We start from the raw sequence: 17,525 nt of genomic DNA, 5'->3' as shown, positions 1-17,525 counted from the left end.
TAATGTTTTGGTTCACTCTTACCGCTCTCATAGGCAGCTGTTTTCAGAGAAAAAGCTGTAAAAAGCCACTGCACACTACCTGCTCAGCAGCAAACAGCAGACAGACACAGTTAGCAACTAGCTTGTGAACATAGTGGAGCATTTAGCAGCTAAAGAGCCAGATATTTTCCTCAGGAGTTGGTGGAGACCAAAAACAGAGCTAAAAGAGAGAGAATATTGGACTAACATTCATCAGGTGACACAAACACGTCTCCTAATGAACGATCATGTTTGCTCTGTAACTGCCGGATGTGTAAATGAGCAAATGTTTGCTAACAAGTTTGACATATCCATTTAAAAAGTAATGATATTTCAATGTTGTGTTCACAACTTGTTTCCCCCACTTGCCCCCAAGTGGCCAAAAAAATCCAATATTGCAGGTTGAAAACATGTTCCTCTGTAAATACACGAGTATTTTTAAAGCCACAATGTCAGTATGGGATTTTGAAATTTCTCGATTTTGGTACCACCAGAGTGGCAGTATAAAAAAAGAAAAGGTGGCAGACAGCAGTGTATGTTGATAAACTGTAAGCTCATTTACCAGTAAATATACAGTACCGATTTTCACCTGAATTGTCTAATTTTTCTACAGAGAAAAAAACTAATGTTATCAGAATATTTTGGAAAAATGCTAAAATCTCATAAAAATTCCACATTGGGCCTTTAAGATTAGCCTGTATGGTAGAGTGGTGACTAAAGAAACTAATTATTTTGTTGTTTTACTGAAAATGTTCATTGAAACAGAGAAAAGAGGCATTTTTTCTTTACAAAAACATTTATTTATTTTTTTGAATTTTTGCCTTAAGGCTGGATATCAAGAGATGGCCAGCACTGTACTTGGTGATTTCAACAGCGGTAGTCCTGTTGTCCAAAATATAATTTTTTGATGTGATGGCAAAAGAAAATGTGATTTTTGTGGCTTTTTCGGTTCTTTGTCAGGCACCATTTTATTCTAGAGGTGTGATGTTGATTCTCCTTCTTTTATTTATTATTGTTGTTATTATTAATATATTATTAATTTTAAAAACTGTGACTAATGTGTTATCATCATCATCACCATCACTGTGCTGATAAATGAGGAGCGCCTGCAGCGTCCTCTGTGCACACGCTGCCATCTTGTGGCTCTTCACTCTCATCAGGACCAACTGGGGCTGAATTCAGAAGTTTTTGAGAATCAAATGTCATTTTAAAGATCTTTTTTTTTCACCTGCAATACAACTCAAGATAATAATAATGACGTTTTGCAAACGAATGCAGTTTAATTCAAATGACCTTAACCCTTAAATTTATTTATTTTTTTTAAAAACACATTGCAAATGGTGGTGAAACGAGAAAGAAAGATATTAAAACAAACACTAGTGATACATTTTGGGAAACCATTTTTCATGTAATGTATGATTTCCTGCAAGTATAATGGTGAGTTTAATAACGGCATAAAGAACAGCAAATACTACATACTTATTATGGAACTGGGACGCAACAATTGTGAGCACATCCTACATCTTTAAGTAGGTACTGAATACTGTATTCTCTTTATGTACTATGTACTCCTACACTGCACATGTGATCAGACTTACATTAGAAAAGTGAATAAGTGACTGCAGGATCACACTTTGCTATAAAACTCTTTAGCTGAGATATATATTTTATCCAAATATTGTTTGAAAATGAGCATTACAAATCTGAAGGTCTTTCCTCCAGCTTTGTTTTAATACATTTTACATATGCTAGTATATTTATTATGTCTTCATACAGCGTCTGTACACTGAGACACCTGTAAATTTGCCTTGTTGTCTGCCGAGTTGTTTGGTAAGTTGTGGGACAGCTTCCATGGTCTCAGGACTGTTGCATGCTTTGCGCACTTTTCAAGTTTTTCTCCCAATTTGTAATAGGCTGTTTTAAAGTGTGTAGACTACATAAAAACAATATATGGCCAAAAGTATGTGGACACAGAAACGTTTCACCCATTTGTGATTGTTCGACATTAATGTGCTGATATGACAGCCTCCACTCTTCTGGTTTCAGTCTTTCCACCAGATGATGCTGCAGGCATCTCCTCCCATGATGCTGGGACGAACCCCTTTAACTGCCACCGGCTCACTTTAAATGTGCGGTTGTAGCTGAGTCAGTGTATTGTTTTAATTGATTTTGGTGAACTTTCTCAAAATGTAACTGTGTGTAAAATTATACTTCCTGTTTACCTGTCCTAGCTGCGGGGCTTTAATGAATGAGACACACACAGGACGCACATTTTGTAGCTGCAGATTCCCGGCAGAAGCTGGTTTCAAACTGCATGAAAATGTGACAGTTTATGATTATTACTGTGTTTCTAAGTCTTGTCATTGTTTTTTGTCGGCAAAACGGCCGTTATTAATATTTAATGCGACTTGGGTTTTGATTATTAGCATATTCTCTGACCTGCGGTAGGGGACTGGGAGAGAGCCCGTCACCGTGTGTGCGTACGGTTCCCCATGTTACTCTGTTGTTGAGAATAAATGTGCAGACGCTGGATTCTGGTGTGACTGGTGCCATCTTACAGCTGCTACACAGGGAGCACAACATGGGAGTGCTCCTAACCACAGCTCAATGGGAAGATATCCTGAACTCTACAGGTGTAGAACTGTGTAAAAGATTATTCACCTGTACGCGTTACACACAGCTCATCCAACACCATGTAGATTAAAGAAAAGGAAGCAGACTTTATCAGAAATGTGCTGCATGGCTGTGGTGAGGTTCGTGCACATGTAACTGATTACCTGTCATCAATGTTAAATGTACAGATTCCCTCCTGTCAAGTCATAGTTTACTCTGAAAACAACATCTGGATGTAAAACAAAACTATGTGGTGCGTTCATGTCCAGTGGGATTCAGAGTTGAACAAGTAACTTATTTGATTTGTTTGTTTAAATGCATCTAACATTAAAGTACACTTTTTACTCAAAATTACATTCTGAATTCAACCTGTTTGTCCTGCTCTGCCTTTTAGTCAAACCCTCTGATTCTAATAAGAGTTTACCTCCTAAATTCTTAAATGACCAGTGTTTTTAAATGAGAAATTAGCTCTTTTGTAAACAAGTTTTAAACACACAGTATCTCTCTCTCAAACCGATCCTCTTCCTGGAATGAGTCAAAGCTTGATAACCCCTCCCTCTTCTTTCTGCTCTCAAAAACAGCGAGCTCCACTCTGTCCATATATTTCCTTGTTCCCTCCCCTTCAGATCTACAGTTTGAAGATGGGTGTAACCAACATGTGGGGAAGTGCAGGAGCTGACAGACCCCGTTCACTGCAGGAACACATGTTGTTTAGATCAGAGCTCAAAAGAGTTTCAGTTCTAAGGAAGTGAAACTCAGACAGTGAAACTCAGACAGTCGTTGCCACTGAGAGGTGAAATGGCGCAGAAAGGAGTTCAGCTGGACCAGGAAACCTTCTCTTGTTCGATCTGTCTGGATCTACTGAAGGATCCGGTGGCTATTCCCTGTGGACACAGCTACTGCATGAACTGTATTAAAAGCTTCTGGGATGAGAGAGAAGATCCACAGCTGCCCTCAGTGCAGGCAGGCCTTCACACAGAGGCCTGTCCTGGTGAAAAACACCATGTTAGCAGCTTTAGTGGAGGAACTGAAGAAGACCGGGCTCCAAGCTGCTCCTGCTGATCACTGCTATGCTGGACCTGAAGATGTGGCCTGTGATGTCTGCACTGGGAGAAAACTGAAAGCCCTCAAGTCCTGTCTGGTCTGTCTGGTCTCTTACTGTGAGAAACACCTCCAGCTTCATTACGATGTTGCTCCATTCAAGAAACACAAGCTGGTGGACCCCTCCAAGAAGCTCCAGGAGAACATCTGCTCTCGTCACGATGAGGTGATGAAGATGTTCTGCCGTACTGATCAGCAGTGTATCTGTTATCTCTGCCCTGTGGATGAACATAAAGGCCACGACACAGTCTCAGCTGCAGCAGAAAGGACTGAGAAGCAGAGAGAGCTCGAGGTGAGTCGACAAAACATCCAGCAGAGAATCCAGGACAGAGAGAAAGATGTGAAGCTGCTTCAGCAGGAGGTGGAGGCGATCAATCGCTCTGCTGATAAAGCAGTGGAGGACAGTGAGAAGATCTTCACTGAGCTGATCCGTCTCATCCAGAAAAGAAGCTCTGATGTGAAGCAGCAGGTCAGATCCCAGCAGGAAACTGAAGTGAGTCGAGCCAAAGAGCTTCAGGAGAAGCTGGAGCAGGAGATCACTGAGCTGAAGAGGAAAGATGTTGAGCTGGAGCAGCTCTCACACACAGAGGATCACAACCAGTTTCTACACAGCTACCCGTCACTGTCACGTCTCTCATGGAGTCCACAGACTCATCCAGCATCAAGATCCGTCCTCTGAGGTACTTTGAGGATGTGACAAAAGGCTCTGTCAGAGGTCAGAGATAAACTACAGGACGTTCTGAGAGGGAAATGGACAAACATCTTGCAGACAGTGACTGAAGTGGATGTTTTACTGCCACAAGCAGAGCCCAAGACCAGAGCTGAATTCTTAAAATATTCATGTCAAATCACACTGGATCCAAACACAGCAAACACATATCTGTTATTATCTGAAGGGGAACAGAAAAGCAACATTAATGAAAGAAGAACAGTTTTGTTTTAGTCACCCAGACAGATTCACTAAATGTTGTCAGGTCCTGAGTAGACAGAGTCTGACTGGACGTTGTTACTGGGAGGTGGAGTGGAGAGGAGGAGGACTTCATGTAGCAGTTGCATACAAGAATATAAGCAGAACAAGGGGCTCAGATGAATGTAGATTTGGATGGAATGACAAATCTTGGGCGTTAAGTTGTAACCATAACAGTTATAACTTTTGGTACAACAATGTCCAAACTCCCGTCTCAGGTCCTCGGTCCTCCAGAGTAGGAGTGTACCTGGATCACAGGGCAGGTATTCTGTCCTTCTACAGCATCTCTGAAACCATGACTCTCCTCCACAGAGTCCAGACCACATTCACTCAGCCTCTCTATGCTGGACTTAGGTTTTATGGTAATGGAGACACTGCTGAGTTCTGTAAACTCAAATAGTCAGAAGTCATTTAAGGGACAGTGGGTTAAATTCTGTGTTTTAACTCTTAAACTGATTTTGTCTCCATGTTTGTTGCTGAGCGCTGATTGTTGTGGCGTTTCTTCACTGGGCAGAGATCAGCTGTCAATCAAACATTATGGGTGGTCCTGTGACACCTTCTCATTAGCGGCTCTGTAAATGTTTGAGTTTCTTTAGGTGGCGCTCCTTCCTGTCTGTTTAGCCGTGGAGGCTGTCACTGCTCAGGATGACTTTGGCTGAGCTGAACTGACATTTCTCTGCATGAAGATGGAAACTTCTCTGTGCTCTAAATGTTGGCTGAATATTTGTATTGATGTGTTCGTCTGTTGTTGTTTCTCTTCCACTGCACGGGTCTAAAGAGAGAAAGCACCAGAGCTTCCTTTATCAGAGATATTTTGTTTTCATTCATTCATTTGTAAAGAAATCTATAATTACATTTACATGTATTTGTTTGGCAGACCAGATGTTGTTGTTGTTTTTTTGTTGATTTGTGCAAACTCGGTGTAGAAATTAGGTACTATGTGGCATTATAACACTGTATTTATCACAATCATAATCAATAAGGAGATCATTTATTATTTTCTTTTACATAGCTGAGATTCTGGTCAAACAGAGTGATTGTGTGGATGAAGTGAATCTGTACATGAAAACACTGAACAGACTTTCCTGATGGGATGTGTGAACGAACTGAAGGTTTACATGATGAATAAACAAACGTGAACAAAGTGTTTTCTTCTTGTCTTCATTCCAGGGTCTCATTCAAAGCTGATGGAGAAAATGTGACACTAATATGAGTCGAACTGAGGCAGTTTCCCTCCTGAAACACCACAAAGTGCAGTGTTCATGTTTAGAGCAGAGGACTTTCAATTCAGCTTTCCTCACTGAAACAGCTTCGTCACAGAGAAATGAGCAGAGTTTTCTATCACTTTAAGATTTGCTTTGTGCATTTAGTCAATAAAGAGGATTTATTACACAGACTTTAAAAAAAAAAGGAAAAACAGGACAAATTAATTTGATCAAGTTATGGTGTGAAGAAGTTTAGTTGAGTCCTGACACTCATAAGACACCAGATATTGTGTAATTATGGACTTGAGGTCATTGCATTGATAGTGAAGATGTATCGTCACCTCACAGCCAGACGATCCTGGGTTATAAAATCTGAACCCAGACCTGACAGGTAAAGTTACTCCACGTTTGCCAGTACAGAAGTGCTTTAGGGATGATTTTATAATCATGATACTATCCATATGAAATGCTGCATTCAGTTCAATCAGATCAACATCAGAAGGATGTGAACAAACTGACACAGTGTGATATTACACATATTTAAATGTCTCTTTACTGGTGTCGCTTGAAGCTGCCAAAGGCTCAGTGAAGTTTTTACACGTCTTCCTGCGGTGAACGTCACAGCAGGTTAACAGCTGAAATGTGAAAACTGACGCACAACACAAGAGGGCGCCTTCATCCTGCTAACAGGGATGTAGAGGAGGTTAAAGCTCCTCAGCTCACTTTGTCTACAGTTTTAGTTCAGAACATGTTTTTAGGCAGATATGATTTATAATAACTACTGCTGTAAGTCATTAGGAATTCATCTTTTAAGAGAAATCAAGTAATTATTGCATTTCTTTATTGAAATCCAAGTTTTTTGGAATTTGGTATTAACAGACTGATTTAATGTTGTTTGCATCTGTTCTTTGCCCCTATTATAAGGCCAGTAATCTTGAATCTGAAGGAGCTAGTGATGCTATTAGGCGTACAGGCTGGATTAGGGCGCAAAACAGCTGAGCTGCCATCTCCTTGGATCATTTTAGCGAATATATGTGAATTCATATATTGTTTGAAGAAGAATAATTAACAAATTATTTTTAATTAACTTTCAAAACAATTGTATCTGTCAGTTTACAGGATGATTTCCAATCAAACATACTTAGATGTACAAGTAGTACTACTACGACTGCTTTTAGCACTAATAACAGTAATAATAGTTATGTTTATTGTAGGTAATTGTGATTTATCAACAGCAGTAGATTATAAATAAACAAAATCTGTTTAAATCAGTAAAATGTATGATTTCGTTGCTTTTTTTATGGTAAATATATGAAAAAAAATCCAAGATACACTCAAAAGGAACAATTTTCACTTTAAGATGACGTCAAAGATGTAGGCGGAGCTGCAGAGTCTCGCGCCATCTGTCCTCTTTTACGTCCGCAGATAAGATGTAAATATCGCATGTCTGCTGTGCAATAATCAGACTTGTACAGTCAGTCAAATAATAAATATTACACGATGAGTGGACGAGGAAAAGGCGGCAAGGGACTCGGTAAAGGAGGCGCTAAGCGTCACCGTAAAGTGCTCCGTGATAACATCCAGGGCATCACCAAGCCCGCCATCCGCCGTCTGGCTCGCCGCGGCGGAGTGAAGCGTATCTCCGGTCTGATCTACGAGGAGACCCGCGGTGTGCTCAAGGTCTTCCTGGAGAACGTGATCCGTGACGCCGTCACCTACACCGAGCACGCCAAGAGGAAGACCGTCACCGCCATGGACGTGGTGTACGCTCTCAAGAGGCAGGGCCGCACTCTGTACGGCTTCGGAGGCTAAACCTGATCCCGACCCGCTCAGACCCCCCAACACAAAGGCCCTTTTAAGGGCCAAACACTTCCTCTAATGAGTCTTTCCTGATGTCTTATGATTTACACGTGATATCAAAATAATTAACCGTATTGGCTGATAATATAATCAAACTAAAACTTTAATGTGTCTCTAACATTTCTCAATTATAATTATATAGTGACTATTAAAGTTTTTTTTTTCTTATTCCTTAACAGCTCTATACTACAAACTTCTCTCAAACCTCACTGCTCTAGCTTTAAAAAATAAAAAGTTGAAGTAGTAGCATAGTGTAATTAAATATTCTATACACCTGTATTTTATTTTTCTATTGAGGATAGTTTATTTTCACACTAACATATGGATACAGTGGTAATACAGCTAAATATACTAAAAGCTTGTACACATTTTCGGTGAGAATTTGATGTATTTTCATGTCTGTCTTGTGACTGTAAATAATCATCAGTGTCCATACTGTAATTTTACTAATACAGATTTGTGATTATTGGGCTATATCAATAAATATGAATTTATCAATATCATAGTTTCAAATCATTTAACAAATCTGGTCAGACCGCCCAGTCAAATGTAGGACAGTTGCTTTGTGCTGGCGCATGCTCAGTCTCGACCGCAACAACTCAGCCAATCTTGTGCGAGCAACAGCACAGTCTAATTTGCATCAGGCGCAGATAAATGAAACGTCCGGAGCAACATCGAGTCATCAGTTTCAGGAAAACTCACCCGAAGCGAACATGCCAGATCCAGTGAAAGCACCGAAGAAGGGCTCAAAGAAAGCCGTCTCTAAGAGCGTCACCAAGAGCGGCAAGAAGAAGAGGAAGACCAGGAAGGAGAGCTACGCCATCTACGTGTACAAGGTGCTGAAGCAGGTGCACCCCGACACCGGCATCTCCTCCAAGGCCATGGGCATCATGAACTCCTTCGTGAGCGACATCTTCGAGCGCATCGCCGGTGAGTCCTCCCGCCTGGCTCACTACAACAAGCGCTCCACCATCACCTCCAGGGAGATCCAGACCGCCGTCCGCCTGCTGCTGCCCGGGGAGCTGGCCAAGCACGCCGTGTCTGAGGGCACCAAGGCCGTCACCAAGTACACCAGCTCCAAGTAGACCCGCTCTTCAGCCCCACAACACAAAGGCTCTTTTCAGAGCCACCCACTGCTTCAACTAGGAGCCACTTTCCTGTTGCTTTCATGTTTTCATCGCAATAATATATTAACTGTCTCAAAATGGAGTCTGAGGACCCCTTATGGGGGCTCCAGGAGGTCCCTAACTTAAAGGACAATGACTTCATAATTTCATCCTTAAAGGGACACAATGATGTACAGTTATCTACACTAGCTGTAAAGCACAACTTCTCTGATGGGGACAAAATCTCATCTAACAGGGTCCATGGTGTAAATTGTCATTTTAGTGTTTCAAATGTACATTCATTCAACCACAACATTCATTTGTTAACTTGTTAAACTTTAGATGGTCACATCAGTTGATATAAATATTTACTTTAGATACATGACTCACATATAGAAATATATACAGTACCACCAGGGTCACACTCTGATACAGTACAGGATCTGTACTGTAAACCAAACACATCAAGTCATATATTAAGCAATATTACACGAGCAGGTGTGCTTTAATGTGATTATTGGACGACAGTGATGCGATCAGTGGTAAAAGTGTTGAGAGTCTGATGTAAAACCATGGCGCGTGTGCATTTATTGTGCAATAAAATCACTATAAGTGAGTTTGTAATAGGGGACACGTCCATCTTTGCCTCGTCTCTTATGCCACTGTGAGAGCATTCCTGGAGATGGCAGCACTTACATTTTTAACAAAGGTGATAGTCAGCCTGGTCCCCAGCTCTAAAGCTCCCAGACCCCCAAAGTCTCTGCTTTGTTCACACACTGTTTGTTGAGTTGGATTATCATTTTGTTTGATGGGGGGTGTTCGCCAGGAAGAGTAGTTTGGACAGGATGAAAGTTTTGACGATGTTAATTCTTGTTTATAATTAGTATAAACCTACTTTAATACTCCAGCAAGTAACGACTGTCACATTTTATTCTGAAAAACTCTTACAGCGCAAAGCGGAAGTCTTTTAGTTAGCCTAATACAGGAACGCGACACGAGCTCTTTTCTGATTGGCCGATCATACTCACGTTCAATCTAACCAATGGACGAGCAGCTGCGTCGCCATATAAAGCCGATGTTCTCCTTCTGAGTTTTACTTTTTGTTTAGACTCTTTAAGAATAAACATAGAAAATGTCTGGTCGGGGCAAGGGAGCGGGTAAGGCCAGAGCTAAGGCTAAGAGCCGCTCATCTCGTGCCGGGCTTCAGTTCCCCGTCGGCCGTGTTCACAGGCTGCTGAGGAAGGGTAACTACGCCCAGCGAGTCGGTGCCGGAGCTCCGGTGTATCTGGCGGCGGTGCTGGAGTACCTGACCGCTGAGATCCTGGAGCTGGCCGGCAACGCCGCCCGCGACAACAAGAAGACCAGGATCATCCCCCGACACCTGCAGCTCGCCGTCCGCAACGACGAGGAGCTCAACAAGCTGCTGGGCGGAGTCACCATCGCTCAGGGCGGCGTGCTGCCCAACATCCAGGCGGTGCTGCTGCCCAAGAAGACCGAGAAGCCCGCCAAGAAGTAAAGCCCCGGCCCGCTTTCACAAACACAACGGCTCTTTTAAGAGCCACGCACCAAACTACAGAGCCACTTCCTCTAATAGCTTGTTGCACAGAGCTCAAGTGGTCTGGACCATATTGAAAGTGCTCTGTATTTTGATATAAATTACAAAAACAAGAGTCTTACCACTTTGTATTATGGTTAATACTCATGTATAAATTGCATTGTATTGTGTTTTTGTAAACTTCTTTTTATAATTAAAAGAAAACATCTCCACTGTCACCTCTAAAGGCTTCAAGCTTATCTTGTATGTAGGGAACAATATGCTGAAGTCTGTAAAGTGACTGTAGTGCCGACATTAAGTGAAACTGCCACTCAGTGAATCTTGTAACAAGTTACAAACATGGTTACACCACTAAAATGACATGATGTGAATTCAACACAGGGAATAAATCAGAGGTTCTACTTCAGTAAGAATACAATATTCTAAATACTAATTTTGATGACTAAATGTATTAAAAAGACAAAGTTCTGTTATCCAATACTTACAATTAACAGACTTTTATACTACTGTTTCTACGTTGTTTTGTTGTATGGAGCTCAGTCAGATCCTCTAGACTAGTTCAGTGTTTCTAAAATAAAAGCAATGAGCCACACGCTGCTAACTAAAGAGCGAGGTCCTTTATTCACCGACTTTGTCATTAAGTTAGTGTAATGTGATTAATTAACAGACCTCTAGTAAACCTCAGGCTACGTGGCTTATGTGGATATGAAAACTTGGGCTGTGTTATTAGGATTGATAGCTTGTGCTGCGTACACCCTGTATGTAAGATGTTTGTCTCTGTACAGGTCTAACTCGTTCAACATCTCCGGCCAGCAGCTGTTCTGCACCATAGACTGCAACTAACTCAGTTAGATAAGAGAGAGTGGGGGAAAGTACTGTGGATATGATAATCCCATGGTGACATACAGAGGTGATTTGGGTTGACAAAGAGTGGGAGGAAGTGTATGGACATGTGTTGGCAGGCCGGAGCCGACACCCTGTCGATATGGGTGGTTTGATCATTGCATTGACTCGCATATCGCAGCGGCCTGTGAAGATCAATAGGAAGGGGGAGTGTGACCTTAGGCATTTACATAGTATTGTGCACCAGGAGGAGCTCAGGCCATATAACCAACTGCTTTTGTACTGCTGCTTCAGAGATAGCGGGGAGATCGCCCGGAGAGGTCTCTGTGCTGTGTCTCCAGATATATCTGTACTGTTTGTTTGTATTGTTTTTGGGGATATAAATACTTGTGAAAGACATTTGTAGGCCTCGTGTGGATCCCTTCTCATCAACCAACTCGGAGAGAGGTTAGCATACCTCGACACTTACTTTATCGGTAATTGATTTAATGTACATCACACCTGTATGACTCCAGTTCAACAGAACAGAAAACTCAGCAACACCGAACATATGAAACCAAGTACATTTACCCTTAATGCTACTAAGTAATCGCCCTGCTAAGAGGGCAAGTTACTATGCAGAACATGGTCTCTCTCTCTCATGGTTGGGGCCATGTGATTAAACTAGATGTGTGTCCAGATGTTTTGTTTTAATAAATATTGCTGCTTTAGTTGTTGAAATTGTGCCCAGAAAGAATAATGTAGGCCTACCTGCTAAGAAGACGGATTTCAAACATGTGCCAGTGCTGCTGATGCAGTTACTGTAAAGAAAAATGGGAAATTACAAATTCATAATCAAATTACTGCATGGTTAATAAAGAATTTTTAAACAAACCAGCTAAAATTCAGATATATTTTTTAGTAAATTCTCTTGATATTTACTGATTGCAGGAAAACGAGGTCTCCCGTACTGTGTGTGGTTGCCTTCATCTTTATTTATACAAGCTGCTCCACAACCAGGATTAAAACATTTCAGGAGGCAATGACGCAAATACAATGATGATTAAAAGATCTGAGTACTTCTTCTACAACAATCAGTAACTACATTCTCAATTAAGAGGTTTAAAATAAGGCTCGATGTGAGTCACGAAAAGTTACACAGTCATCATTTTAAATAAACTAAGTATTATGAGCTAAATGTACATAAAAGTATAAAAAAAATACTGTTTTCCAGCTACATTAACAAACATTAATGAGGCCGCTGGTCAAAGTGCAGCTTTTTAAAAACTACTTTATGCTCTATAAATGCTTTTTTTTTTACAAGACAATATGTTCAGTATAAATAATTTGGGTTTGTAAAGTAATATCTTTTAGATTATCTGAAATCGCTGCAGTAATGTGATCAATTTCGCTTTAACCTGAGAGGTTTTCTGTGGAGGTAAACACTGAACTGTTGTTCTACCTGTGACTTTTAGATATTTCACATGTGAAATATGTCTCGTTACCACTCTATGAATGAAAGAGTTCATGATTTTCTAAATCACACTCTAATTTAAGTTATCTAGTTAAGCTTATCTTATCTGTCGTTAGCTGATTCTCAGTCCGTGAAGGCTGTGGGGAAAACTGTAAAGCACTTTGGATAAAATCACTTTATAATTGCAGCTATTAATCTTTAAGTACTTCAGATAAACACACACACATCTGAGAAAAGAAATCAATGAATAAGTTATGGTAACAGAGGTTAAAAATCAAACTAATGTAGTTAAAATTGTAATAATAATAAAATAATAAAACAAGAGATCAGAATAAAAACAGAGAGACACTAGCTGTATACAAGGTTCAGCAAATATGTCTTTTAAAGTGTGTTTGTGTGATGCTCACATTGAAGTGATTTTAAATTAATATTCATATAAGATCTCCACATCTTTGTCCTTTTCTGTTTGCCTCAGTTGAATTGTTCAGGTTGTCCGTTTTATGTCCTGTTACGCTCTTTTATGTCAGTAGGTGATCGTATTTAGCCGCAATTCCTCTGGAGACGTGAGTTTGAGGCTACGGGTGCCATTACAGCTCGTAAAGCAAACTGTTGCTGAAAGGGAACAACGTGTTGCATTCACTCACTGCTGTTTACAACTTTTTCCAGGTTAGTGGGGATGCATAGCCTCTCAAAACCAACATGGAAATTACTGATGTCCCCTCAGAGTATAATGATATTTTGCTGTCACTTTGCGAAATGATATTAAAAACAACAGGCATTTATTTAACAGTAATACTGAACACAGTGCAGTTCTCTGTGCAACTGGTTAACCAGTCCTTAGTCCTAAAAAAGGTTCCTTAGTCCAAATAGTGTGAGACAGGTTCAGTTTCTTAAGTTGGGAAACTTGAGTCTTTTCCTTCAACCAACTCACGTTAAGGCGAAAAATAAACCAAAATAAATTCAGAGCTGTGAGAAAATAACAAACTCAAATTCAATAAAACCAGTGTTCATCTACCTGGGTAGTGTGTGTTTTTGTCTTTGAACAGAGTGTGGTGAGATCTCAGCTCTTATCTGTACGATGTGACGAAGAGATGCAAAGTGAATGAGTCCTCTTGACTGCTCACCCACTGAGTGTCCTCTACTCTTCTGTCTTCTGTCCAACAAACAGGCTCTTTTCTCTCTTAAATCATCAGCTACAAACAACAACAACAACCTGCATAAGCAGGGCAACATTTGATTATTCTCTTTTAAATGAAACTGTTACTGAGACTAATAGTAAATAAATGTGCAGTACTTTCAGGCTTACTATACATTCAGTCCACTTAGCTGCTGCACATGTAAAACTACCAAACAGCAACATGACCAGCATTTCCCTCAATTTCTTCTAATCATGCTTTAGTTTATTCAACTCAACTTCTACTCTGATTGGTTTTTAGTAAATGTCTTATCAGGAAATTGCCACAGAGTAAAACACTCAGCTCAGAAAACAACAAAGCTAAATGGCACGAGCTACATTGACTCTGCTATGTTAGCTAGCACAGCATGGCAAATACTCAACAAACACTCAGAATAGATTACACAATCATTAAATCCTCTGCTGAACTTCGACCAGTTACTCCTCGCGACCCGTTTTGGGACAAATTTCGTTCAGAAGAACCCTTAAAACCAACTGTTTTTCTTACGTTTACACTCTCTGCTCATTTGCTTTCTGCTTTAGCATGCTAACGTTAGCAAGCTAACGTTCTGCTCCCTCTCTAACCAGGAAGTGTTGTTGTTGTTGTTGTTGTTGTTGTTGTTGTTGTTGTTGTTGTTGTTGTTGTTGCTGCTGGACTCAAATAGCTGCTGCAGATGGGAGAAGAACAAGGCAAAGGAAATAAATTCACCCTGATTAGAGGCCATTTTGAGTTGGTTACATGTCCACAAAACAACACAAAGCTCCTTTAAGAGCCACTGAATCACCTCAAAGAGGTGATGTCCTGTGATGGTTATTGTTTAAGAAAAGCACCAATAAGCAGTGAAATCTTTAATATTTCAGATGAACTAAATAAGATTAAACATTAACGCAGAAATGCTACCTTTCTAGAAGGTGTATTTATATTTTATTTATCATGTGTAACTCAACAGCTTTTGATTTTTCACCATGTCCTCGAAGTGAACTGCGACTCCAATGCAGCTAAAAGTTTCTTTAAAATGCCTCAAAGTTACATTGATGATCTGTGGAAGATGGATGACTGGATGCTACTTTGGCCAAATCTGAACACAGCAAACGTTTCCCTGAGGATGTGTTAATAATAAAGAGCTGACATCGATCAGTTATTGATGTATTGATACACACAAGTTGTCCTCAGCCGCAGTGAGTCTGGCTGAGCTGCACCGTTAGCCTCGGCCATCTTCAGTGTGCTTGCTGCTGCCAGAATAACTTGAGTTTATTACAAATTGGACACCAACAGATGGTTGTTTTTACTTTGAGTCCCTGAACAAACATGTGGCTCAGCTGGAAAACGGCTTTTGATGGAGCTCTGATGCGTTTTAATGCATTTTAGGAGAGAAATGAGTGTGAAAAGCCGCCGAGCAGCGCCGGTCACGGCGGTGAATATGTGAAGTTTGGAGGCTCCGCCAACAAACTGCAGAGCTCCGCATGACCGCGACGTGAAGAGACACGAGTCCGCTGTCGGCTGCTTCGCTGGCAGCCTGCAGCTCTTCTCCCAGAGTTAGTTTGGAGGCTTTTATCGGTGCAGAGAAAACACAAATGGCGGCGTCCAGCCTGCGCAGAGGGGCCCGCGAGCCGGGCTGAGTCTCCACGGTTCTCATGGTGTGTTTAAGTGCAGCCTCCTGCTCGGAGCTCCGCAACAGTCCCGTCAGACTCTCGCGTTGTCGTGAGGAGGAACCGATCTACGAGCACAACATGGCAGAAGTCGCTCCGGCTCCAGCCGCCGCCCCGGCCAAAGCAGCCAAGAAGAAGGTTTCCAAGCCGAAGAAGGCTGGCCCCAGCGTCGGGGAGCTCATCGTCAAAGCCGTGGCCGCATCCAACGAGCGGAGCGGCGTGTCTGCGGCCGCCCTGAAGAAGTCTCTGGCTGCCGGAGGCTACGATGTGGAGAAGAACAAGGCCCGCGTCAAGATCGCCATCAAGAGCCTGGTGGCTAAGGGGACTCTGGTCCAGACCAAGGGGACAGGCGCCTCCGGCTCCTTCAAGATGAACAAGAAGGCGGACACCAAGGCCAAGAAGCCGGTGAAGAAAGCCGCCCCTAAAGCCAAGAAGCCCGCCGCAGCCAAGAAACCCGCAGCAGCCAAGAAACCCGCAGCGGCCAAAAAGCCCAAGACCGCGGCCGCCAAGAAGCCGGCAGCAGCCGCTAAGAAGTCTCCCAAGAAGGCGAAGAAACCCGCAGCGGCCAAGAAGGCCGCCAAGAGCCCCAAGAAGGCCGCCAAGAGCCCCAAGAAGGTGGTCAAAAAGGCCCCCGCGGCCAAGAAAAGCCCTGCAAAGAAGGCCGCCAAGCCCAAAGTGAAGAAGGCAGCACCCAAGAAGAAGTGAGCTGCCATCAGGAGAACTAACGGCCCGACAAAAGGCTCTTTTAAGAGCCACCACAGCCTCCTTAAAGAGCCTGTTCCTGCTTATTGTTTAGGATGATAGGACATTAGGGAAATGAGGATGAAGAGTACAGAAGAATTCACTACTGTCTTTAATATTTATTTTTTTAAATAAATCAGTTCACCTCAGAGAGCCACCTATATTTTATAAACAGCTAATAAGGGCCCAGTGCTTTCAGTTATAACTGCTTGTCAAACGTAATATCAATAAAATGAATGAGAAATACACATCATAGTACCCCAATTGGCCTTAATGGCTGTAAATTAGGGACAAAACAGCTAAAAGACCTCCAATAAATTAACTGAAATAAATGGAGTGAACTGATTTGAGTAAAAACACACTGCAGCCCAACTCCTGTGTTAGCTCATACATAGTTAATACAACCATTATTCGGAAATGACATTTCGCATGTCAATGAGAGGTGAAAAAGTTTCTTTTCACACTGCATGTGCGCATGTTGTCAAATAAGTTTCAGGATATATTTTAAACTATAAAACATTTTCTAATCAAGCAGTTTTTATGTTTATTAAAAAGTAAAGCACTCACCTAATGAAGTTATTTACAGTTCATCAATGATATATTAATCTGAATTAAACTATCATTTGTTACAATTAGAGCCTTTTCAGCTCCGACTGAAGATATTAAATGCCTTTATATATATTAGCTGACATCGATCAGTTATTGATTTATTGATACACACAAGTTGTCCTCAGCCACAGTGTGTCTGGCTGAGCTGCACCATTGAGGATGAAGAGTAATACATTCACTGCTTTCTTTAATATTAATTACTTTTTTAAGTATCTACATTTAGAGGAAAAATAAATCAATTCACCTCAGAGAGCCACCTATAGTTCATAAACAGCTAATTCCTATGTAATTTTTCCAATTTGATTTGCCATATGGTGTATAACTTTATTAAGGGCCCAATGTTTTTGCCAACTTGTCAGTACATCTTAACTTATTCAATATAACTGCTTTCTTTAATGTTTTAAATTATAATATATAAGAAAAACATTTCCCTTCACCACCTATATTTCTTAAACAGCAAATTCTTTTCATTTCAATCATTTGTTTTTCCATATTTCTACAATCTCCAATGTGAACATGAGCAGCTGCAGCTGTTGAGTGATTTGACACTCATCGACCTTACAGATACAAATGGATGTTTCATTTATATATATATATATATATATTTCATGGATGTATCAGAGATACTTG

General features: G+C 41.2%; 4 protein-coding genes and 1 pseudogene across 4 annotated transcripts; all 5 read left to right on the top strand.

Moving 5' to 3' along the window:
* Positions 1 to 3,200: 3,200 nt before the first annotated feature.
* On the top strand, positions 3,201 to 5,846 carry LOC122886749 (annotated as a pseudogene).
* A 1,513-nt stretch (positions 5,847 to 7,359) lies between these two features.
* On the top strand, positions 7,360 to 8,266 carry LOC122886753 (histone H4). Its single transcript, XM_044219308.1, has one exon. The coding sequence runs from the start codon at positions 7,405 to 7,407 to the stop codon at positions 7,714 to 7,716; it is 312 nt and encodes a 103-aa protein (XP_044075243.1). The 5' UTR covers positions 7,360 to 7,404; the 3' UTR covers positions 7,717 to 8,266.
* A 16-nt stretch (positions 8,267 to 8,282) lies between these two features.
* On the top strand, positions 8,283 to 9,000 carry LOC122886751 (histone H2B 1/2-like). Its single transcript, XM_044219306.1, has one exon. The coding sequence runs from the start codon at positions 8,340 to 8,342 to the stop codon at positions 8,847 to 8,849; it is 510 nt and encodes a 169-aa protein (XP_044075241.1). The 5' UTR covers positions 8,283 to 8,339; the 3' UTR covers positions 8,850 to 9,000.
* Positions 9,001 to 9,652: 652 nt separating this feature from the next.
* LOC122886752 (late histone H2A.L3) lies at positions 9,653 to 11,334 on the top strand. The gene has a single exon (XM_044219307.1). The coding sequence runs from the start codon at positions 10,003 to 10,005 to the stop codon at positions 10,384 to 10,386; it is 384 nt and encodes a 127-aa protein (XP_044075242.1). The 5' UTR covers positions 9,653 to 10,002; the 3' UTR covers positions 10,387 to 11,334.
* A 950-nt stretch (positions 11,335 to 12,284) lies between these two features.
* Positions 12,285 to 16,817, top strand: LOC122886750 (histone H1-like). Its single transcript, XM_044219305.1, has one exon. It carries the CDS (start codon positions 15,531 to 15,533, stop codon positions 16,248 to 16,250), a length of 720 nt encoding a protein of 239 aa, XP_044075240.1. The 5' UTR covers positions 12,285 to 15,530; the 3' UTR covers positions 16,251 to 16,817.
* Positions 16,818 to 17,525: the final 708 nt, after the last annotated feature.

This window comes from Siniperca chuatsi, linkage group LG13 (genome assembly GCF_020085105.1).
Source record: "Siniperca chuatsi isolate FFG_IHB_CAS linkage group LG13, ASM2008510v1, whole genome shotgun sequence".
In the NCBI taxonomy this organism is placed as follows: domain Eukaryota; kingdom Metazoa; phylum Chordata; class Actinopteri; order Centrarchiformes; family Sinipercidae; genus Siniperca; species Siniperca chuatsi.
The sequence above is the reverse complement of the archived record's forward strand: the minus strand, read 5'-3'. Positions and strand labels throughout refer to the sequence as shown.